Genomic DNA, 20,022 nt, shown 5'->3' on the forward strand with positions numbered 1-20,022 from the left:
GCTCAGCATATATGCATATAAAGAAAATAATTCTATTACAAAAGAATTTTAAATGATATATACATTGTATTCCTTCATAATGATTTCTATTTCAGGGTAAAGACTTTTTCATACAAAAACATGTATGCTGTACAGTAAGATATCAGGGCATTAATGTTCACTTGCTTGTGTTTAAACACACTGTGAAAGGTTCAACTTCTTTATGCACGTATGCATACATCCGTACTAGGATGTATTTGCAGCAACCACTGTCACTGCTACTCATGCACCAAGGCCCACCAAGGTACTCAGAGCAAGAGCTAGATCCCTGGGTTTCCCCCTGGGTAGTCTTTCTGAGTGCCTGGAGGGACTGAGAGTGGGGAAGGAGGGAAGGCAATGGATCAGAGTTTTCTCTTACAAGAGAATTTTCTGAATTTTTACTAAGTCCAGGAATAACAAGCAGTGATTAGAACACATGAGCTCCATCTTTTTGCTCATTGAAAGGCAAAGTGGTGATACTGCTTTGTCTCACTATTCCTAGATATTCCTTTGCTTTGGAAATGGAAGGCAGCCCGAGAAGTCACACAAAAGGGCCAGTCTTTTACAACATATCCCAAAGTTGGCATTAATGCTGATTCTCATGGATGTTATAATTTTCATTATAAAGGGAGATCTTATATAGATAATAATAGGGAATGTACATTTTATAACTAGAAAATATAGCACTTCATGGGGCGCCTGAGTGGCTCAGTCGTTAAGCGTCTGCCTTCGGCTCAGGTCATGATCCCAGGAAGCCTACTTCTCCCTCCCCCACTCCCCCTGCTTGTGTTCCCTCTCTCGCTGTGTCTCTCTCTGTCCAATAAATAAATAAAATATTAGAAAAAAAAAAAAGAAAATATAGTACTTCAACTGTGGCCATTTGCTGAGATCCGTAATAATTTTCATAAAATCCACCTTTGTGTTCTCCTCGTGTAATGGTAGGCATTACACAGAAAGCTCACCTATAAATATGAAACACAAAGGACGTCTGTTCCTAACCCTGCACTAAAAATGTTTTTGTAACACAAAATTGTGTATGGGAACATAATAAAGAAACAAGATTTCTACCTACCAACTTTGAAATAGAGAGCTACACATGAAAAATCCACTCCTAATGAACCATCAAGTTCTACCCATTTTTACTTCCTAAAAAACTCATTCATCTGTTTACTTCCCTCTATCTCTAACACCCATTACTTTGGTCCAAGCTATGATCAGGCTGGCATGGAATATTACCTGAGCTTTCAACTGGTCTCCCTAGATCAGCTGTCTGATATTCCTCATCCCTCACTCCCACTCCATGTTACTCTAACCTCACCTCATATACCTTCCCCCATTCTAGCCACACTAGCCCTTGCTCCTCCCTGTGCTTGTCACACCTTCTTTCTACCAGAAGCCTTCTCTAGAATGCTCTGTCCACCATTTTTTGCTACTCATTTTTTAAAAAGATTTTTTATTTATTCATTTAAGAGAGGGAGCAAGAGCACCAGCAGGAGGGAAGGTCAGAGGGAGAGGGATAAGCAGATGCCCGCTGAGCAGGGTGCCTGACGCAAAGCCCAGTCCCAGGACCACGGGATCATGCCCTGAGCCAAAGGCAGATGCTTAACCAACTGAACCACCTACGTGCCCCTTACTACTCATTTTTAAGACTGCAGCTCCATTCCCCCAAGGGAAGCTTTTTCCTGACCTCCCATTATATGCTTTTATATTAATATGGCATGATTATTTGATTAATGCCTACCTCTCCCCACTCCTACCAGCCTGCATCATGAGGGCAAAAACCACATTTGTTTTGCTTACTCTTGTATTCCTAAGCCTAGCATAGCACCAGAATCTATTGGTTGCTCCCCAAATATTTACTGAATAAAGATTTGAGAATACTTTTATTTTTTTTAAAGATTTTATTTATTTGAGAGAAAGAAAGAGAGCACAAACGGGAGGAGGGGCAGAGGGAAAGGGAGAAGCAGACTCCCCACTGAACAGGAAGCCTGATGTAAGGTTCGATCCCAGGACCCCAAGATCATGACCCAAGCCAAAAGGCATGTTACTCTAACCTCACCTCATATACCTTCCCCCATTCTAGCCACACTAGCCCTTGCTTCCAAGTCTCAGGCACCCCTGAGAATACTTTTAAAGAAAAATGCTCATTAAGGCAAGTTAATAAAAGTTACTTTCCATCACCATCAATTATGCATACTGCTCTTACATGGTGGTAGTGATGGAGTTGCACTATTCCCGTGCATGCTCAAGCCCATGAGAAACATGTAAGTTTTTTTTTTTTTTTTTGAGATTTTATTTATTTATTTGACACAGAGAGAGACAGCGAGAGAGGGAACACAAGCAGGGGGAGTGGGAGAGGGAGAAGCAGGCTTCCCGCCGAGCAGGGAGCCCTATGCGGGGCTGGATCCCAGGACCCTGGGATCATGACCTGAGCCGAAGGCAGACGCGTAACGACTGAGCCACCCAGGCGCCCCAAAACATGTAAGTTTTAAGTGACATGTCAGCTGGAATCCTGGCTCCTTAAATACAGTTTCTGAACACAAAATAAATGACAGGAAACTGGCTTTGGAGGCTATAAACACATCAACCATGCTTTATTAGAAGTATACTTTAGTCAAGTTAAGAGATCATAATTACTTAAGAAAAAGGTAAAATCTCATTAAAATGATTGCCACTAAAAAGTGTATGTTTCTCCCTCACAGAATTTTGTTGTAATGATATATTCCAAGCCTTGGAAATGAAAATAGCTTTTGCCTAGGCCGGCTGGCTGGCTGTCTTTAGAGATGGGTGTTCTGAGAAAAGTAGTAAGTTGGCAAGTAAATACACTGAATGCAGCATAAGGGAAGTAAAAGAGCCCTCCAAAATATAACAAGGAACTATATACAACCTTTACCTGCTCTTATCTTCTGAGACTTTGTAAGTTACAGAGGTGTTTCTCTGCCTGAAGTAGCTACTACCACCCTTGCTCTCTTTTCTCACCTCATCTTTCACTGGCACTCTTCCCCCAAATTTTACCTAACAAGTGGCATGCTGTCAATAAACATCACTGTTCTTCTAGTCTCAACTAACAGTATCTGAGGCTGGGGGAGTTGCAACTGGGGTTGGGAAGCTGGCAAAATATATCCAGAAGTTAGAACTCAAGCCTCCCCATACAAGAAGCAGGCCATGGTTTTGCAAATGAGAAAAATATAAACCATTAGCTTTTAGACGTATAGCATAGTGCATGCGTTAATAGGGGCATCACTGCAGTTGAACGGAAAGACCACCAGCCTTTGCCAGGGAGCAATGAGGCAGTGAGGGATCCGGTCTCAGTTCTTTCCCTAATTGTAGTAATTGAGGCAAGTCACCTAACTTTTGTTTTCCATCTGTAAAACAGAGGGCAAGTGTTAGCTCAATGTTTCTCAAACGAGGTGCTCCCATAGGGGACAACTGGCAATGTCTGGAAATACTTTTTGTTGTCAGAACTAAGGAGAGGAAGTATTTTTTTTTTTTTAAGATTTTATTTATTTATTTGAGAGAGAGAGAATGAGAGAGAGCACATGAGAGGGGGGAGGGTCAGAGGGAGAAGCAGACTCCCCGCTAAGCAGGGAGCCCAATGCGGGACTCGATCCAGGGACTCCAGGATCATGACCTGAGCTGAAGGCAGTCGCTTAAACAACTGAGCCACCCAGGCGCCCAGGAGAGGAAGTATTAATCATGTTTTTTATTTTTTGTATTTCATGATGCTTTGCCATTTGGGAGCCTTGCTAATGTTAGAAAGAACTACCTCTCCAGGGGGGCTAGCTAATTCCTGGGATAGCAAACAACTCTCCCTCACACACCCAACAGTGTGCTTTCCGTATGAAAACCAACCAACCCAGAGCTCAAACCCCAACACTTCCTTTATCTCTCTCACACCAAGCCAATATCCCACCCGCCCACACACACACCCTAAATCACCCAGAACCAGGTAGCTGGACAACTGGAGACTACTCCTATGGCCCAAAGCCCACTGAAATTACTCAAATTATCTAACCCTAAACTTGCTCAAACTTGCCAACCCTATCCTACCCATTCCTTCCCTCAGAAGCCACAACAAAGGTTCTGGGCCACACTTGCTCCTTGCTTCTTCTGCTTCCTGACCAACCCAGGTGCTTTCCCAGGGGGTCCTGTGTGCTTCCTGCTCTTGGGGACCATAAGTATTAAACTCTTTCTCCAGGTCTGTAATCTTACCACCGCTAATTAAAACAAAATCCCAGGTCCATTTTTAAACTCATGTAGTGAGTGAGATCAGGATGCTACTAAATAACTTAAACGCACAGGATAACCCCCATAACAAAGAATTATCCAGCCACAAATGTCAATAGTGTCAAGGTTAAGAAACTCTGGGCTAGATGAGCTCTTCCGTTCCTGCAGTTCTACAACCACTTGATTCAAACAGGTCTAATAGGGTGAACTGCCTGTAGAAGATATTGCTGTGACATGATCAGTACTGTTATCCTGAGTTATCCCCAGACTCATGAGCACCGCAAACTTTTCCTTGTGATAACAATTACGATTAAGGGTTTTGATCTATGGTATAGACACATTACTGAAGTGCTGAAGTAATGCTGAGAAAAGGAGTATAATTCTCAATAAAAATTCAAACACATTCCAGCAAGAAATAAATGTGTTGTAGTAACAAGAACAATTTTATAAAACAAACTCTACCTCAATTCTTAAAAGGCACTAAAAATCAATGTCTCAACATAAAGAAACATGTAGTAAAAACAAGCCTAGCAAATAACCCTTACCTTCAGGTTAAGTAGCCATAACCTTTGGGCTCTCTCCTGTCAGTGACTACCCCTTCCCCACCCCACCTACCAGAGAATAACAATTCAGGCGTCAAGGGGCTCTACCTTAGCCTTGTGTAATTTATAAGACAAATAACACCCACTCTGCAAATTAAAACATTTATAGTATATTCAGGTCTGCTCCACATGGATTGCAGTATTGCTGAGTACTTAGATCTAGTCTACTAATGACTAGAAACTTATTCAATTTGGTCAACATGTTTAAGAAAGGTAACAATTAGATTTAAGGTCACAAAGAACCTTGTAGAGACACTCTACACAGGGCCATCATAGTACAGAAGCTCTGAAGAGACAGAGAGGTTGGCATACATCAAAGAGCTTCATTATACCAAAAACGTTCCTCCCTGCCCAGAGAAAAAAAATTTTTTTAATTTTATTTATTTGAGAGGGAGAGAGAGAGAGAGAGAGAGCAAACAAGAGCACAAGAGCAGGGGGAGGGAGAAGCAGACTCCCTACTGAGCAGGGAACCTGATGCGGAACTCAGTGCCAGGACCCTGGGATCATGACCTGAGGTGAAGGCAGACGCTTAACTGACTGAGCCACCCAGGGGCCCGAGAAAAAATTTCTTACAGGATATACTTCAGAAATTTGAGAATAAGGGTTTGGTGAAAACAGTTCAGAACAGGCATGTCAGTGGAGCCATGGGGGCAGAAGTGGGGGAACTGAGAAGAGGCAAAAAGTTCATTTGGATAAAGAGAGAATGGCAGGGGCAGGGAGTGCCAGAGAAAAGTCATGAGAAAGATAACTGCTCAAAGGGAGTTACTTCGTTTCAAAGGGTTTGAAAAGTTATTTCATTACCACCTACCTCAGGGTCAAGGTCATCCAGAACAGTTTCCAGCTGTTTCAGTTCTGTTTCTGATAGAGTCCCAAGGAGCTCATCTTCATCTAGGTCCTTGTACTTTTCTAAGTCCTTCCGGAATGATAGTGCCATGATTTGCAGTATAGGAAGTCACTTAATTTTTGCTATGCAGTACAGTCAGGAGTGATTTCTACTTTTTCTTAAAGCTATAGAGAGAACAAACACACACATTTCAAATATTAAGTCATCTCCACCTACTTAGATCTATTATTAGGTTGAGTGAAATGTAATTTCCATGGGGCGCCTGGGTGGCTCAGTCGTTAAGCATCTGGCTCAGATCATGATCCCAGGGTCCTCAGATCGAGCCCGGCATTGGGCCTGCTTCTCCCTCTCCCACTCCCTCTGCTTGTGTTCCCTCTCCCGCTGTGTCTGTCAAATAAATAAAATCTTTAAAAAAAAAAAAAAAAGAGGGCGCCTGGGTGGCTCAGTCGTCAAGCGTCTGCCTTCAGCTCAGGTCATGATCCCAGGGTCCTGGGAGTCCCACATCGGGCTCCCTGCTCAGCAGGAAGCCTGTTTCTCCCTCTCCCACTCCCCCTGCTTGTGTTCCCTCTCTCGCTGTCTCTGTTGAAAAATAAATAAAATCTTAAAAAAAAATGTAATTTCCAGCTGTCATATTCTTTGGCCATCTATCACACACTACCCTTGTCTATGGATCATTCAATGTCCTTACCTTTTATTTTTTCTTGATGAAAAACAAAATCGAAAAATAGGGGGAGGAGAGAATATAAAATTCAATCTATAAAATAGCCATTTGGTAGACTTTAGAATTTCTGATAATTGAGTTTTAGGAGGAAAGAACTCATGTGTGCCAAAATAAAATTTTTCCCATCAGTGACTTTCAAATTCTTGCTCCCAGAGTACTTTGCTTCAGCACGTTATGTTTAAGATACATTTGTTTTGGGCGCCTGGGTGGCTCAGTCGTTAAGCGTCTGCCTTCGGCTCAGGTCATGATCCTGGGGTCCTGGGATCAAGTCCCACATCGGGCTCCCTGCTCAGCAGGAAGCCTGCCTCTCCCTCTCCCACTCCCCCTGCTTGTGTTCCTGCTCTAGCTATCTCTCTCTGTGTCAAATAAATAAATAAAATCTTAAAAAAAAAAAAAATCTTTAAAAAAAAAAAGATACATTTGTTTTACTGTAAATTGTGTAGAACATTATTTTCTGATTCAATAAGGGTGGATATTAATATACTCCCCCAGTGAGGAGTGGCCAGGTGCCACTGGAAAAAAAAAAATGGTTTTGAAAAGGTACATCAAAAAATTTTTTGGAAAGGTGTTTTTAAAGGAAAAAATGCAGCTTTTTGAAAATGTTTCCATAAAATACTCCAAACCATGCTGGGATATGTCACCCACTGACTGGCAAGGGTGGTCACAAGGGTCTCATTATAGGAAAAGACCTTTGCCCTTTCTTCACCGTGTGAATCTTTCCTAAATGAGGTAAAGCTCAACAAGCAGCCTCTTCCCAGGTACAGCAGAACTGTTCCATAGGAAAAGATAGTTCGAATAAATCCCACAAAACGTGCGAAGTAAAAATAAAGTATTTCTGTAAGTTCTAGCCGTAAACGTGGATCATATGTTTTATAAAATGTTCCTAATGGGAACAAGAAATAATCCTTAGACTTAGTGATTTGGCTCAATTTTTCTTGGCTGCAAAACACCCAGTACTTCAAAGTCTGGATAGATTTCCTTTACTACTCCTTTCTCCCAAGTTTTTTCAACTTAATATTTAGACAAATATATTTTCCTCCTCAAACCAGTAACAGTTTAGGATCCTTTTACGTGTTTTCATCTCCTAAGAATAAAGGAAGGTTCACCAAAGGGGTCTGTCAGCTCCTGACCTGACTAGCAGCCACCTGGGTCCAATAACAAGCAAATTAACAGAACTGTACTGATGCAGATGTTAAACTGCAGGCATTTTATGTAACTGCCCGAGACAGGTCTGGCTTCCACCTGCTCTACTTGGCATCTCATCTGGTTTAGCAATTACCCTGGATTTTTTCAGGTTTTTGTTTTGTTTTTTAAAGATTTTATTTATTTATTTGACAGATTGAGACACAGCGAGAGTGGGAACACGAGCAGGGGGAGTGGGAGGAGAAGCAGGCTTCCCGTGGAGAAGGGAGCCCAATGTGGGGCTCGATCCCAGGACCCTGGGATCATGACCTGAGCCGAAGGCAGATGCTTAACGACTGAGCCACCCAGGCGCCCCACAGGGTTTTCTTTTTTTTTTTTGAACAATTATCATTGTTGTCTTTATTAAGTTTGGTAAATTTCCACTTGATACTTCCAACTTTAAGATACTAAGCTTACGAAGTATCTTCAGAGTATATTTCTAATTAAAAATAATACACTCGGGGCGCCTGGGTGGCTCAGTTGGTTATGCGACTGCCTTCGGCTCAAGTCATGATCCTGGACTCCCAGGATCAAGTCCCGCATCGGGCTCCCTGCTTGGCAGGGAGTCTGCTTCTCCCTCTGACCCTCCCCCCTCTCATGCTCTCTCTCTCTCATTCTCTCTCTCAAATAAATAAATAAAATCTTAAAAAAAAAAAATACACTCTGCAGAGAAGATTCAATAGAAGGTATAAGCACTTTCAAATATATTAGCCATCAAATGCAATTTTAAAGAAAGTAGTAGGCAATTTTAGGGGGAAAAATAAAAATGAGGAACATTTGGAAAAAACAGTCCCTTCATAAAAATGCCAATGACATGGTATTTGAGACAGATTAGGGTAAGAAATTGATAAAAGTATATGAACACGTACCAAGAGTAATTATTTAGCGTATGCTGTTTAATGCTTAGGCAGTCATTATAAAAAAGTTTTTAATGTGGTTGGATAGAGCTTATTTTTGAGATTTACAGTATATAATAAAGCCAATCTCTTAGTCAACAAATATTTCAAAAAAAAAATACTAATTATTTTGAGCATCCTCTCCCTTTACTCTCAAAAGTGTTCCAGTATAGGCCATAAATTCAATAGTCATCCTACCAGTAAGGCACTATAATGGACAATATGACAGGACTGAGATATTACAGGCTAAGGCAATGTTCTGTCACCCAGGTTCTATAGGTTTGGAACACAACAGTCCTTGGAATTGACTAAATAGCTTCCTCCAACAGATTGCTCTTTATCTCAGAGTAAACTCTGTCACACAAAGATTGTTTATAGTATGGCTTATAGAATAATAAGATGAACACCCACGAATGCATTGTCCAGCCTCAGAAAGAGAAAATTGCAAGGACTCACACGTTCCCCTTTCCAGTTGCATCTCCTTCCCCCAGTGAAGTAGCTACTGGACTGCATTTTGAATTAACCATTCTCTTGCTTTCCTCTACAGTTTTACATTACATGTACATGTCCTTAACAGATTTAGATTTGTTCTTTTTTTTGCACTTTATACAAATGGACTCCTATAGCATATATCTTTTGGTGACTTGCTCTTTTCACTCAACATTGTTTTGAGTTCATGCTTAAAGCTGTACTTCTTTCATTTTTGTATAGTATTTCATTGTATAAATGAACATGTGACTGGTAGTCTTTCCCCTCTGTTTTTCTGCTATAAACAATCTTGTTACCTATTTCCTGGTATACATGTGCAAGAGTTTCTCCAAGTTATTGAAACCTAGGAATGGAATGGCTGGGAAAAGGGTATGGTAATATTCAACTTTACTAGGTAATGTTAAACTATTCTCAAAGTGGTTGTATCAATTTACATTCCTAGAAGATTCAGTGCATGACAATTCATGATGCTCATCCTTGCTAACAGGTTAGCTGTTAGCTAATTGTTGGTCTTAATGGTTCCTAATCTATGTTGCCATTATCCTTGTATATGCCTCCATTTTAACCACAGATTATACCTAAGTATCTTCAAAACTTAAGGGTATAACTGATATTTATCAACAACGGTAAGAGATGGTCTCCCAAAGAAGCAGACAGAATAATTTACTACTGAATGGTGGTAACATAACTAAAGAAGTCAGTAAGCATGCAGGTGTAAGAAAATGGGGGTCATCAAGCAAGATCTGGTCATGTTCATGAAGCACAAGGGAAGCACGGTGTCCTGACCAGCAGATATGACTGGCTTGCTTCCATTGCAATTACAGTGCTGGTAAGGAGAAGAAGCATCAGGCAACCAAAGCCTGATGTCATTCTACATTTACATCACCCAATTACTTCCTTTATTCTTCTCCATGATCACCAAGTAATCTTCTCATTAAAACTTGGCTATTCACACAGCTTTCCTCACTGTAAATTACTAAACTGGTATTTTGGCTTATGTACCAATGTACTTTTAAGATACTAGGTACCTACTGGTGCTGAGATCAGGTCTCTATAAAAGTAAAGCTGAGGACCATCATGTGAAATCCTAAGCATGGACTGGCTGGCCAGCAACTCCTAAAGATACCTATCTCATGTCAAACCAACAATAACGCTGTATTAGAAGTCCTCATTCATCTGTCTTCCTTGCTAGACACTGTAAGCCCCTGAAGAGCAGACATTCCCTCCTACTATCTCATTCCTTCTGGGTTGCCATCACCAGGGACAGTACCTGATGGTAGGTAATTAAGCCAAATTTGATTGAATTGGATCATATATCATCTCCCTTTCCCTTTTTTGGTAGTTCCCTCTTCCTCCCCCAGATATCTAGTGTCCCTCTTGCTCCCTAACTCTACTCTCCTTATTGCAATTAAAAAAGCACTGATAATTAGTCTTTGATACTTCTGTTAATCCTGTGCAGCCTCTGCATTACTCACCTTCTCTTCCCTCAGTGTCAACCCATTTTGGCTTGATATTCAGAGTTCTCCACTGTCTAATCTTCCCCAGTTAAAACAGAACACATCTGATTGTCAGTCATCAGAGCTCTGGAATTAAATATAAACCCTGATGAAAATTTGACTTTTTTTTGGGTAAAGAAATGAGTTTCCTTCTCAGGAGGCACCAAGCCTCACTCTTCAGCCTACTAGGCTCCAGACTGTGTGTCTTTTCCTCACTGGCTTCTCTTAGGACCCCTGGGTACTGAATCAAGCTGACCTACCAGATCAGAAAGTTTTCTCTCAAGATCCCAGATGAATATTTGTTTTCCAATATATGTGCTGTTCATTCAACAAATATTTTTGAGCATCCTCTGTACGAGGAATTGACTTGTTCCAGACAACAGGCATACATAGTATACAACACAGACAAGTTCCTTGCTCTAATTTATTTTGAAGTTGGCATACAGACAAAAAATGACAAACAAAGGAACAAGATAATATCAGATAACAATAAAAACTAGAGGAAAAACCCCAGGACAATTTGCTATGGGGGAGATGAGGGCTGGGAAGGTTACTGTAAGTGGTTCAGAAAGACTGTTCTGACTTTTGAGCCAGGACCAAAAGGTCCCTACCAGCTCTCCCAGTCTAGGACTCTGCTATCTAGGTGGGAAACAATAGCTGTAGGGTTATAGCTGTGGAGATGGAGAGAAGTGGATAAATGTGTGACATATTTTGGAAGCAAAGCTAAAAGGACTTGTGCACAGATTGGTTGTAAGGGTAAGAACAAGAGATGCACTAAGGGATGAGTCCTATGTTAATTTCAGTTAGTATTTAGTATTAATTTTTTGTCCCATACCTATATTTTCTGAGAGCTTAATATGGCCCTACAGCACCTCTATTTCTCAGTCTGGTTTTAAAAAAAGTTTCTTGGTTAATATTTCCATAATGGCTTTTGAGATCCATATTGTGAACTGGTCTAATATGACTACTGTTGAACAAATTTTTGAACAATTTTTGCACCAATTTTTGAATAACAATAAACCAATGAACTAAACAAACAAACCAACTGCAGATTACTAAATACAACAATGGCTGGCTATGGCCTTTAATACATTTTTATGCTAAACTAAGGCACATGTCTTTGTTAATACCATTTCTGGTATTATCTTTTGCAAAGAGCTAAACCTAAAAAGTGAAACAAGCAAATAATTTGTCATGATTTTTTAAAAATGTTACCCAATTACTCCTTCTATTTTCTTTCCAATATTTTCCATTAGGGGCACCTAGGTGGCTGGGGTCTTGGGATCAAGCCCTACATCAGGCTCCCTGCTCAGCAGAGTCTGCTTCTTTCCCTCTGCCCCTCCCCTCCGCTTGTGTTCTCTCTCTCTCAAATAAATAAATAAAATCTTAAACAAACAAAAAACCCAAAATAGTCATTTCAATATTTTCCATGCTTAGGGTCAAACTGCTAAAGAAGAGATGGTCATGAATTTGGCACCCAGCAATCATAGTGATGTTAAGATCTGCACAGCTACCCCTCCAACACCTAGTCTCTGACCTCTCTTCTGATGGTCCAGTCCTCCGCCCTGCCTCAGTCCTACAATCCCATGGTTGTAACCTAATCCTTATCATTACCAATAATAGTACCATCCACTACTCTCAACAACTTTGATCCTCTCTGTCTCTGAACTCCTCTGGCAAAACCCCAACCCTGGTTAAAACTCTCTTCCTACTCCTCCCCTGCACAGGGTGGCAGATCAAGTGGGAGAAAAACACACATACTGAGCGGCCATATTTAAAATTTATAAAGAATACTGCCTAGTAATCCTATGGCATGTCCCTAGTCCAGTCATTCTCCCACTCTCTTATATGACTATTTTGCCTCTTTTTCTCCCTCAAACCTTTAATATTTCTTATCGCTCACTCTCACACAAAGACCTAATCCTAATATTTCACTGAGACTGTAGAAACAATCATAAAAGGACAGACATCTAAGCTCCCACTGCTATACTTACCAGCCTACGTACATCTATCTTCAATCTGGATCTCTCCCCTGAATGCCAGAGTTAGAAATATTTCCAATTTTCTTCCCTATACCTGCTCTAACTATATTTTTTACCTTTTAATAAATGGCAACTCCATTCTTTTAGCTGGCTGGGCCAAAAATCTTGGTGTTCACTTTGACTACTCTCACATTCTTACATCTGATCCATCAAGCAAATCCTGTTGGCTCTAACTTGAAAACATCACGTCATACTACCTCCATTGCCTCCACTGGCTCAAGTCATCATCATTTCTTACATGCCTATACAATAGCCTCCTACCTGGGGACCACATTCCCACTCTAATGCCCATACAGTTTATAGTCTATCTTCTGCAAAGGTGCCAGAACTATCTTGTTTTTTGTTTTGTTTTGTTTTTAAAGATTTTATTTATTCACTTGAGACACAGAGATAGAGAGAGGGAGAGAGAGAGCATGAGCAGGGAGAGAGGCAGAGGGAGGAGGAGAAGCAGGCTTCCCGCTGAGTCAGGAGCCTGATGTGGGGCTCGATCCCAGGACCCTGGGATCATGACCTGAGCCGAAGGCAGATGCTTAACCATCTGAGCCACCCAGGCGCCCCTATCTTGTTCTTTTTAACTGAAGTTTTTATTATGATAATTATAGATTCACATGTAAGAAATAATACAGAGGGATCTCTGTACACTCTGTCCAGTACCCCCCAAGTGGTAACATTTTGCAAAACTATAATATACCACCATACTGACATTTATACAGTCTGCTGATCTTATTTTGATGCCCCCAGTTTTACTGGTACTCATGTGTGTTTGTGGGGTATGGAGAGGTCCATACAATGTTATCACCTTGTAGGTTTGTATATCCACCACCACAGTGAAGATATTGAATAGTTTCCACACAAGAGGTCCTCGTGTTGCCCTTTTATAACCACACTTGCCTCCTTCTCCAACCCCTGGCCAACTACTGATCTGCTTCTATTTCTAAAATTTTGTTTCAAAAGTGTTATATATATATATAGGATCATATAATATGCAACTTTAAGAAATGACATCATTAAACATAAATCTCTAGACATTCATTCAAGTTGCTGTATCAATAGTTCATTTCTTTTTATTGTATTCCATGGTATGTACGTACTATTGTTTAACCACTTAGATGTTGAAAACCATCAGGAATGATTCCATTTCTTGACTATTACAAATAAAGTGTCAGTAAACATTCATGCACAGGTTTTTGTGTGATATAGTCAGATCGCATTAATTCCACTGCTCACAATCTTCTAATGGCTTCTCATCTCAATGAGAATAAAAGCCAAATGGTCCAGAGGGCCCTACATGATCTCCCTGCAAGCCCCAACTTATTTCCAACCATTCTACCCCTTGCTTACAGCACATGATGTTCTTGCTCTTCTTCCAACAAACTGGGCACATGCTTGCCTTAGGGCCTTTGCACTTAATGTTCCTACTGCCTAACACACTCTTCCCTAACACAGCTAAATAACCTACTCCCTCACTTCCTTAAGGTCTCTGCTTAAATGTCAACTAACTAGAGAAGTCTTCTCTGTTTATTATATATAAAAAATGAATCCCACAGGCCCCCCCCCAGTGCTGCACGAGAAAACCTCTTCTTACCCCGTATTTCCCTCTGTATTACCTGACATTACATAATTATTGAATCAATGTCTGTATCCTGTCACTAAAATCTAAGTTATATTCAAGCAAAGACTTTGTTTTGTTCACTCCTGAATCCTCAACAGAGAACAGATTGTGGCACACGCTAAGTAATAAAAAATAGCCAATATAATTAATTTCAATGCTAACAGTAAACTTACAAAAGCCATATAGGTTAACCTGGAGTCCAGGTGCATGGGTGGCTCAGTCAGGTTCCTGGGATTGAGCCCCACATCAGGCTCCCTGCTCAGGGGGGAGCCTGCTTCTCCCTCTCCCTCTGCTGCTCTCCCTGCTTGTGCTCTCTTGTTCATGCTCTCTCTCAAATAAATAAATAAAATCTTAAAAAAAAAAAAAGTTAACCGGTGTCATCCAAGATTACTGAAACACTTAGCTCTTAACTTTATATGACAGTAACTTTGTTTTAGGATGGTTCTTCCGGGACCAGATCTTCCTAAATTAGGAAGCTATTTAAGAAATAAAAAAATCAAGGGGAGCCTGGGTGGCTCAATCAGTTGAGTGTCTGCCTTGGGCTCAGGTCATGATCCCGGAGTCCCAGAATCGAGCCCCATGTCGGGCTCCCCTGCTCAGTGGGGAGTCTGCTTCTCCCTCTCCCTCTCCCTCTGCCGCTCCCCTCACTTGTGCTCGCTCATGCGCTCTCTCAAATAAATAAAATCTTAAAAAAAAAAAACCCTAAAAAAAAGAAAGAAAATCAAGAAATGCTTCTTTCTTTTTTACACTAAACATTAATAGGAAACTTAACCCTCGATTAATATGGCTCACTCCATATTCTTAAGTTTTTCATGTTAAATTCCTAGGCCTAGGTTATTCAAAATTTGCCTTTTTTTTTAAGTTGTATTTATTTAAGTAGTCTTCACATCCAATATGGAGCTCAAATTCATGACCCCAAAATCAAGAGTCCCATATTCCCCTGAGCCAGCCAGATGTCCCCCAAATCTGCCTTTTTAAAAATAAACACGCACACACACATACACACACACCCAGAATGACTAAACTAAAAAATGATGACAATGCCAAGTGTTGACAAGGACGTGAAGCAAAGGAAACTCTCATAAGTTGCTAGTGGAATGCAAATGGATTCAACCACTTTGGAGAACAATCTGGCAGTATCTACTAGAACTAAACATACTTGTCCCATAATACAGCAATTTCATATGTCCAAGGGATATTAGTGTTTGTTAATAAAATAAGATATACAAAAATGTTTTTAATGCAGCTTTATTCATAGTATCCCCAAACTAGAAATGATGCAAACATCCATTACCATGAAAATACAGAAATGAATTGTGGTACAGTCATAGTAATAAAGTTCTGGACGTGTAAAAACATGAGTAAACTTAACATGTATTACGTTGAAAGGAATATAAAAAACTAGACATGAAATACATACTGCATGCTTTTATGTATATGAAATGCAAGAACAGGCAAAAATAATCCATGGGGATGGAAATCAGAATAGCTATTGGGGGATACTGATTAGGTATGGACATTAGAGAACACCCTGAGGTGATGAAAATGGTTATACCTTAAACTGGGTGATAGTTACACAAGTATATACATATGCATAAAATTTATTAAGCTGCCCACTTAAAATTTTCTTCCTTTACTCTAAGTTATACCTCAAAAAAATCAAACATACACTTGCTTTGTGCAAGTAATTGCATGTATTTGATGTTGAGAATTAAAGTTCCCAAAACAGACTGATTTTTCTGTAGCCATGGTAACAAGTAGTCATCAAAAAACCCAAAACCAAAACCAAGGATTTGCCTTTGCAAGCCAATCAATCACCGTCAGCTTCTCACTTCTGAAGGTCATCCAATCAGGAAGAGACTCACTCCAGTAAACACTCCTCAGTGCCAACTAATCAACAGACTCACCCAAATAATCGTGCTTCTGTATATGATGTCATTTGGCCTTGGAAAATTTTGCCAGTCCGGGAATCCCACACTTTCCCAAAACCCTATATAAAAAATTGGTCTCCTTGCTCAGGCTATACCTAGCCAGCATAGCTTTCCCTTATTATAGTTAAGTACTGTTTAGCTTTGTCTTCTTGTTTCAGATACTGACTATTGACTGATAGTCTCATTATCCTTTCATGCTGAAGAAACTTTTAGCCATTACGTATGTTTATTTTAAATAAAAGTATTTCAATGTTGATACACAGTAGATAATAGTTAGGATCAAAATATTCCCTCTAGATAAAGACCCATCTAATCATTTGAACTGGATTACAGCTCAAATGTAATTTGATAAGTATCTGCTTCATAAGTAATTTCATAAGTATCTGCTTCAATTTTCGTTAAAAAAAAAATTCAAATCAACATTACCTTTTTTGTTTGAACCTGGCTTCAGAATTAATCCAGAAACAATTTTTAAGTAAGTTAACTCCATCTGGAGATTTTAACATTTAAAGCATCTAAAATGCTCTCTTATTTAATGCTAGGCTTGAGTTTCATCTCTGCTGGTTTGAGGAACATTCTCTTTGATGGAGAAGGCTGGAGTAAAAGAAAGTCATCTATTCATTCCTGGCATTATCAAAGCAGAGGCTGAGTATGAATATCTGTCAGGGACAGTGTGCAGCAGCTTCCTCAACTGCAAGGGAGTTTAAAAGTCTCATAAGATCATTTCCTTTTTATGAGCTTATGGTTCTAGATAACACTAATTATAACCAAAACATGTCCTTTGGGTCCACTGCATCCAAAGCACTATGCACACAGTGTTTACCTTCTAAAAAGTAAAACCATTTTATTTTAGTTATATATATAATATGTATTACTTTTATAGCAAATAAGACATTTTTTAAAGAGGAAAAAAAACTGGATGCTAAATCCACCCTTCTGTTCACTACATCTTTTATACAATGAAGCCTAAAAGACAGTACAGTAAATAATTCTGTGGAGTTCCTGGGATGCTATGGTTGATGCAGATGAGGGCACATCTGAGTGAGGTAGCTGCTTTGCACACAGAAGTTTGAGAAAATGGTAGCTGATTATTCTGTGTAAAAATTCCATGGAAATGAACCAACCCACATAGGAGATTAGTAAGTAGCCCCATCTTTCCTGCCACTGCTACTGACGCTATCACGAATTTTTAAAAAAAGAGATCTACAGATCTCAAAAGCATAAAGAAAGAAAATAAAATCTGAAGTCTGAAGGCAACCGGAAAAACTTGTTAGGGCCAGAAAAAAGAAGAGATTTATTTACAGGCAGGTCTCTTAGGGCATCCTCAAAGTAGAAAGCAGCCAGCTAATTTCTGTGACTATTACAAGAAAATACTTCACAGGTTACTCATACCACTTCAAGAACAACCTCTCAACAAAACTACTGAGAGACTTTGTGGCTCCCATGTACCCCACTTCCTTCTCTGGCTCAAAGCAGCCAAACCAGCTCCCAGGCCTGGCCCACCTCCTCTCTTTTTATACTTCTTGGTGGTGGTGTGGCATCAGAGATACAAGGCAAGGTCAGAGAGGAACCCACTCTGGGCACACCACTGACGAATGCCAAAAGAGCCACACCCTTAGCACACCCAGTTTCTCAGAACCAAATGTTTTTCAGTCTTCTCCTTCTCCTCCTCCTTCTTTTTGGTTTAATAGATTGGGTAGGCTAGGAAATGCTGAAGCTTTTTAAAAAATTGTTGCAAATTCAAAAAATCTTACAATAGCAATTACATATATGAACAAGTCTCTCGGGGCAAGAAGGTTACAGAGCTCTTTATCTTTGCTGGTTAACCTAAAAGAGCCTTCTACCAGTCATACTGTGGACAAAACCAAATACGAGGTGAGGTAGCTCGGGGGAAGCTTAACAGTGCTCAGCCATCAATCAAAATGCTGAATCCATTCCAAGTATATAATGGAGAGACCAATGTGACGGCCTTCTTTCTCTTTCTCTCCCAAAGGGAAGTATCGCTATGACTCATTCTTCCTCTACCAAGACTTTTCTTAATCCACCAAGTTAGTAAGCATTGAACTATATACAAAATCTTAAAATAAACTAGGCTAGGTCTAAAAGAAATCATGCTGAGAGCAAGCTGAATTTCATGCAGTGAACAAAAGGTGAATGGTAACATCTTTCCTCAATTTCATCCCTTCTGAATTTCCTGGGCTTCAGACCAGATTCTTGTATTTCTTCATTCTGAAAAGCTCTCCTTTTTCAACCTTACCAACTGCTGCATCTTCAAATCAAGATATATTTGTATACATTTATGAAGTGCCTATTAAAGTTAATGTACTGTCCTGGGAAAGAGGGAATACTGAACAGGAAGGGTAGGACAAGAGGAGAGAAAGGTACCATGGGAACAGGAGGAAAAGAATTTGAGAAAATTTATAGAACAGATTCTTGGTTTTTTCTCCCCACTTTATAAATGCTTCCCAAACTGGAATTTAAAACATCACAGGAATCAAAAATGGTACAAATAGGGCACAGAGACTATAATAATCAATTGTAGATTTAATGTTAAATGTAGGTACATACTTAATAGTTTCAATTTTCTTTTGATACACTGTTGTTCTCTCTCAATTTTCAAAAGTGGTGACCAGCAAAATTGGGTATACAGCAAAAGTAAATCTGAATCCCCCTCAGACCCTCCTGCCACCTCGCCACCAGAGTATAGCCCAAGCGGCACACTGAAAAGACCCCATCACTGGGATGTCTCTTCTCTTTCTCCACTCCCCCTTTTCTTCCATGGGTATGCAGAACCCTATCCTCTAGCAATGCTATCTATCAACAACTGTGCCACAATAAAGATTAAGAAGCAAATATTCTTAAACTGAAAATGGGTTTATATAGAAAAATATACTTCCAAATGAGGTAACTATCCTGGGAGAAATCAACAAAATGTGCCTAGATGAAGATATACATGATGGTTGTTACTAATACCTGCACCCCTGCTGATTAACAGCTAATAAGGCATCAAAATATTTTGTATGAAAGCTGCCCCAGCCTTCTATAGACTGTAAAAAGGTAAGGTTTTGGTAAAGCATGGGAGAAAGTGCTCTAAGGGATTACCATAACTACTTTAAACCACCAAAACAAACCCACATGATGTGGGAAACGTCAAAGAGAATATTTTTTATATGAAGAGTTCCCAAATCAATGTTTTAAAAAATACTAATGTACACAGGAGCGCCTGGGTGGCTCAGTCGTCGGGTGTCTGCCTTCGGCTCAGGTCATGATCCCGGGGTCCTAGGATCGAGCCCCGCATCAGGCTCCCTGCTCAGCAGGGAGTCTGCTTCTCCCTCTCCCACTCCCCCTGCTTGTGTTCCCTCTCTCACTTTGTCTCTCTCTGTCAAATAAATACAATCTTTAACAACAACAAAAAATACTAATGTACACACAGTATATAGTTACTACTGTTATTTTTGTTTATTGTGTTATTTGTAATTGCAAAATAATGCACAATCTCGACCAAAATGCCAAGCATTACAGTAGACAAATGTCTAAAATAAAAAGTTCTTTAAGTATCTTCCTATCCTGTCTCATGCTGCTAGTGTTTTAATTCTTCATGACCAGATTTTGTTTTGAACCACTGATCTTCAAATAAAATTCATTCTTTCTAAATAAAATTCTACTTTTCCCTCCTTTTTGGGGAGGGTGGGTCTAATTGATTATAATGGGCATAAGATAGTATGAAGTTTTAAAAAATTTAATGGGAAAGCCTTGAGTCTTAAATGAAAAGAAAATTCTCAATTTTAGCTAGACTATGTAACTCAAGCCCCTTTTCTCTGCTAGAATAAGAACAATCCTCTCTATCTTTAGACTGCCTGATGAATACTTCTGAGTCTTTTCTGAAGATACAACAAACTGTGACAAACTTAAGTACCCAAAATAATTCAATTATTACTCAAGGAGGAAAAACGACAATAAAA

At 39.8% G+C, this 20,022-nt stretch overlaps 1 protein-coding gene across 4 annotated transcripts in view; it reads right to left on the bottom strand.

The window, feature by feature from the left end:
- Positions 1 to 20,022, bottom strand: part of TMOD3 (tropomodulin 3) — an 81,671-nt gene that overhangs the window by 43,437 nt on the left and 18,212 nt on the right. For 3 of the 4 annotated variants that reach the window (XM_064570469.1, XM_064570471.1, XM_064570472.1), the window contains one exon: positions 5,656 to 5,855. In XM_064570469.1, coding sequence (XP_064426539.1) covers positions 5,656 to 5,781 — 126 coding nt within the window. In that variant the 5' untranslated portion in view covers positions 5,782 to 5,855. Of the gene's footprint in view, positions 1 to 5,655; positions 5,856 to 10,454; positions 10,563 to 20,022 lie in introns of those variants that run through there. The other variant, XM_064570470.1, reaches the window with a different exon arrangement.

This window comes from Mirounga angustirostris, unplaced genomic scaffold, assembly GCF_029215605.1.
Source record: "Mirounga angustirostris isolate CCGP_5_RB_7025 unplaced genomic scaffold, mMirAng1.0.hap1 SCAF_9, whole genome shotgun sequence".
NCBI lineage: Eukaryota > Metazoa > Chordata > Mammalia > Carnivora > Phocidae > Mirounga > Mirounga angustirostris.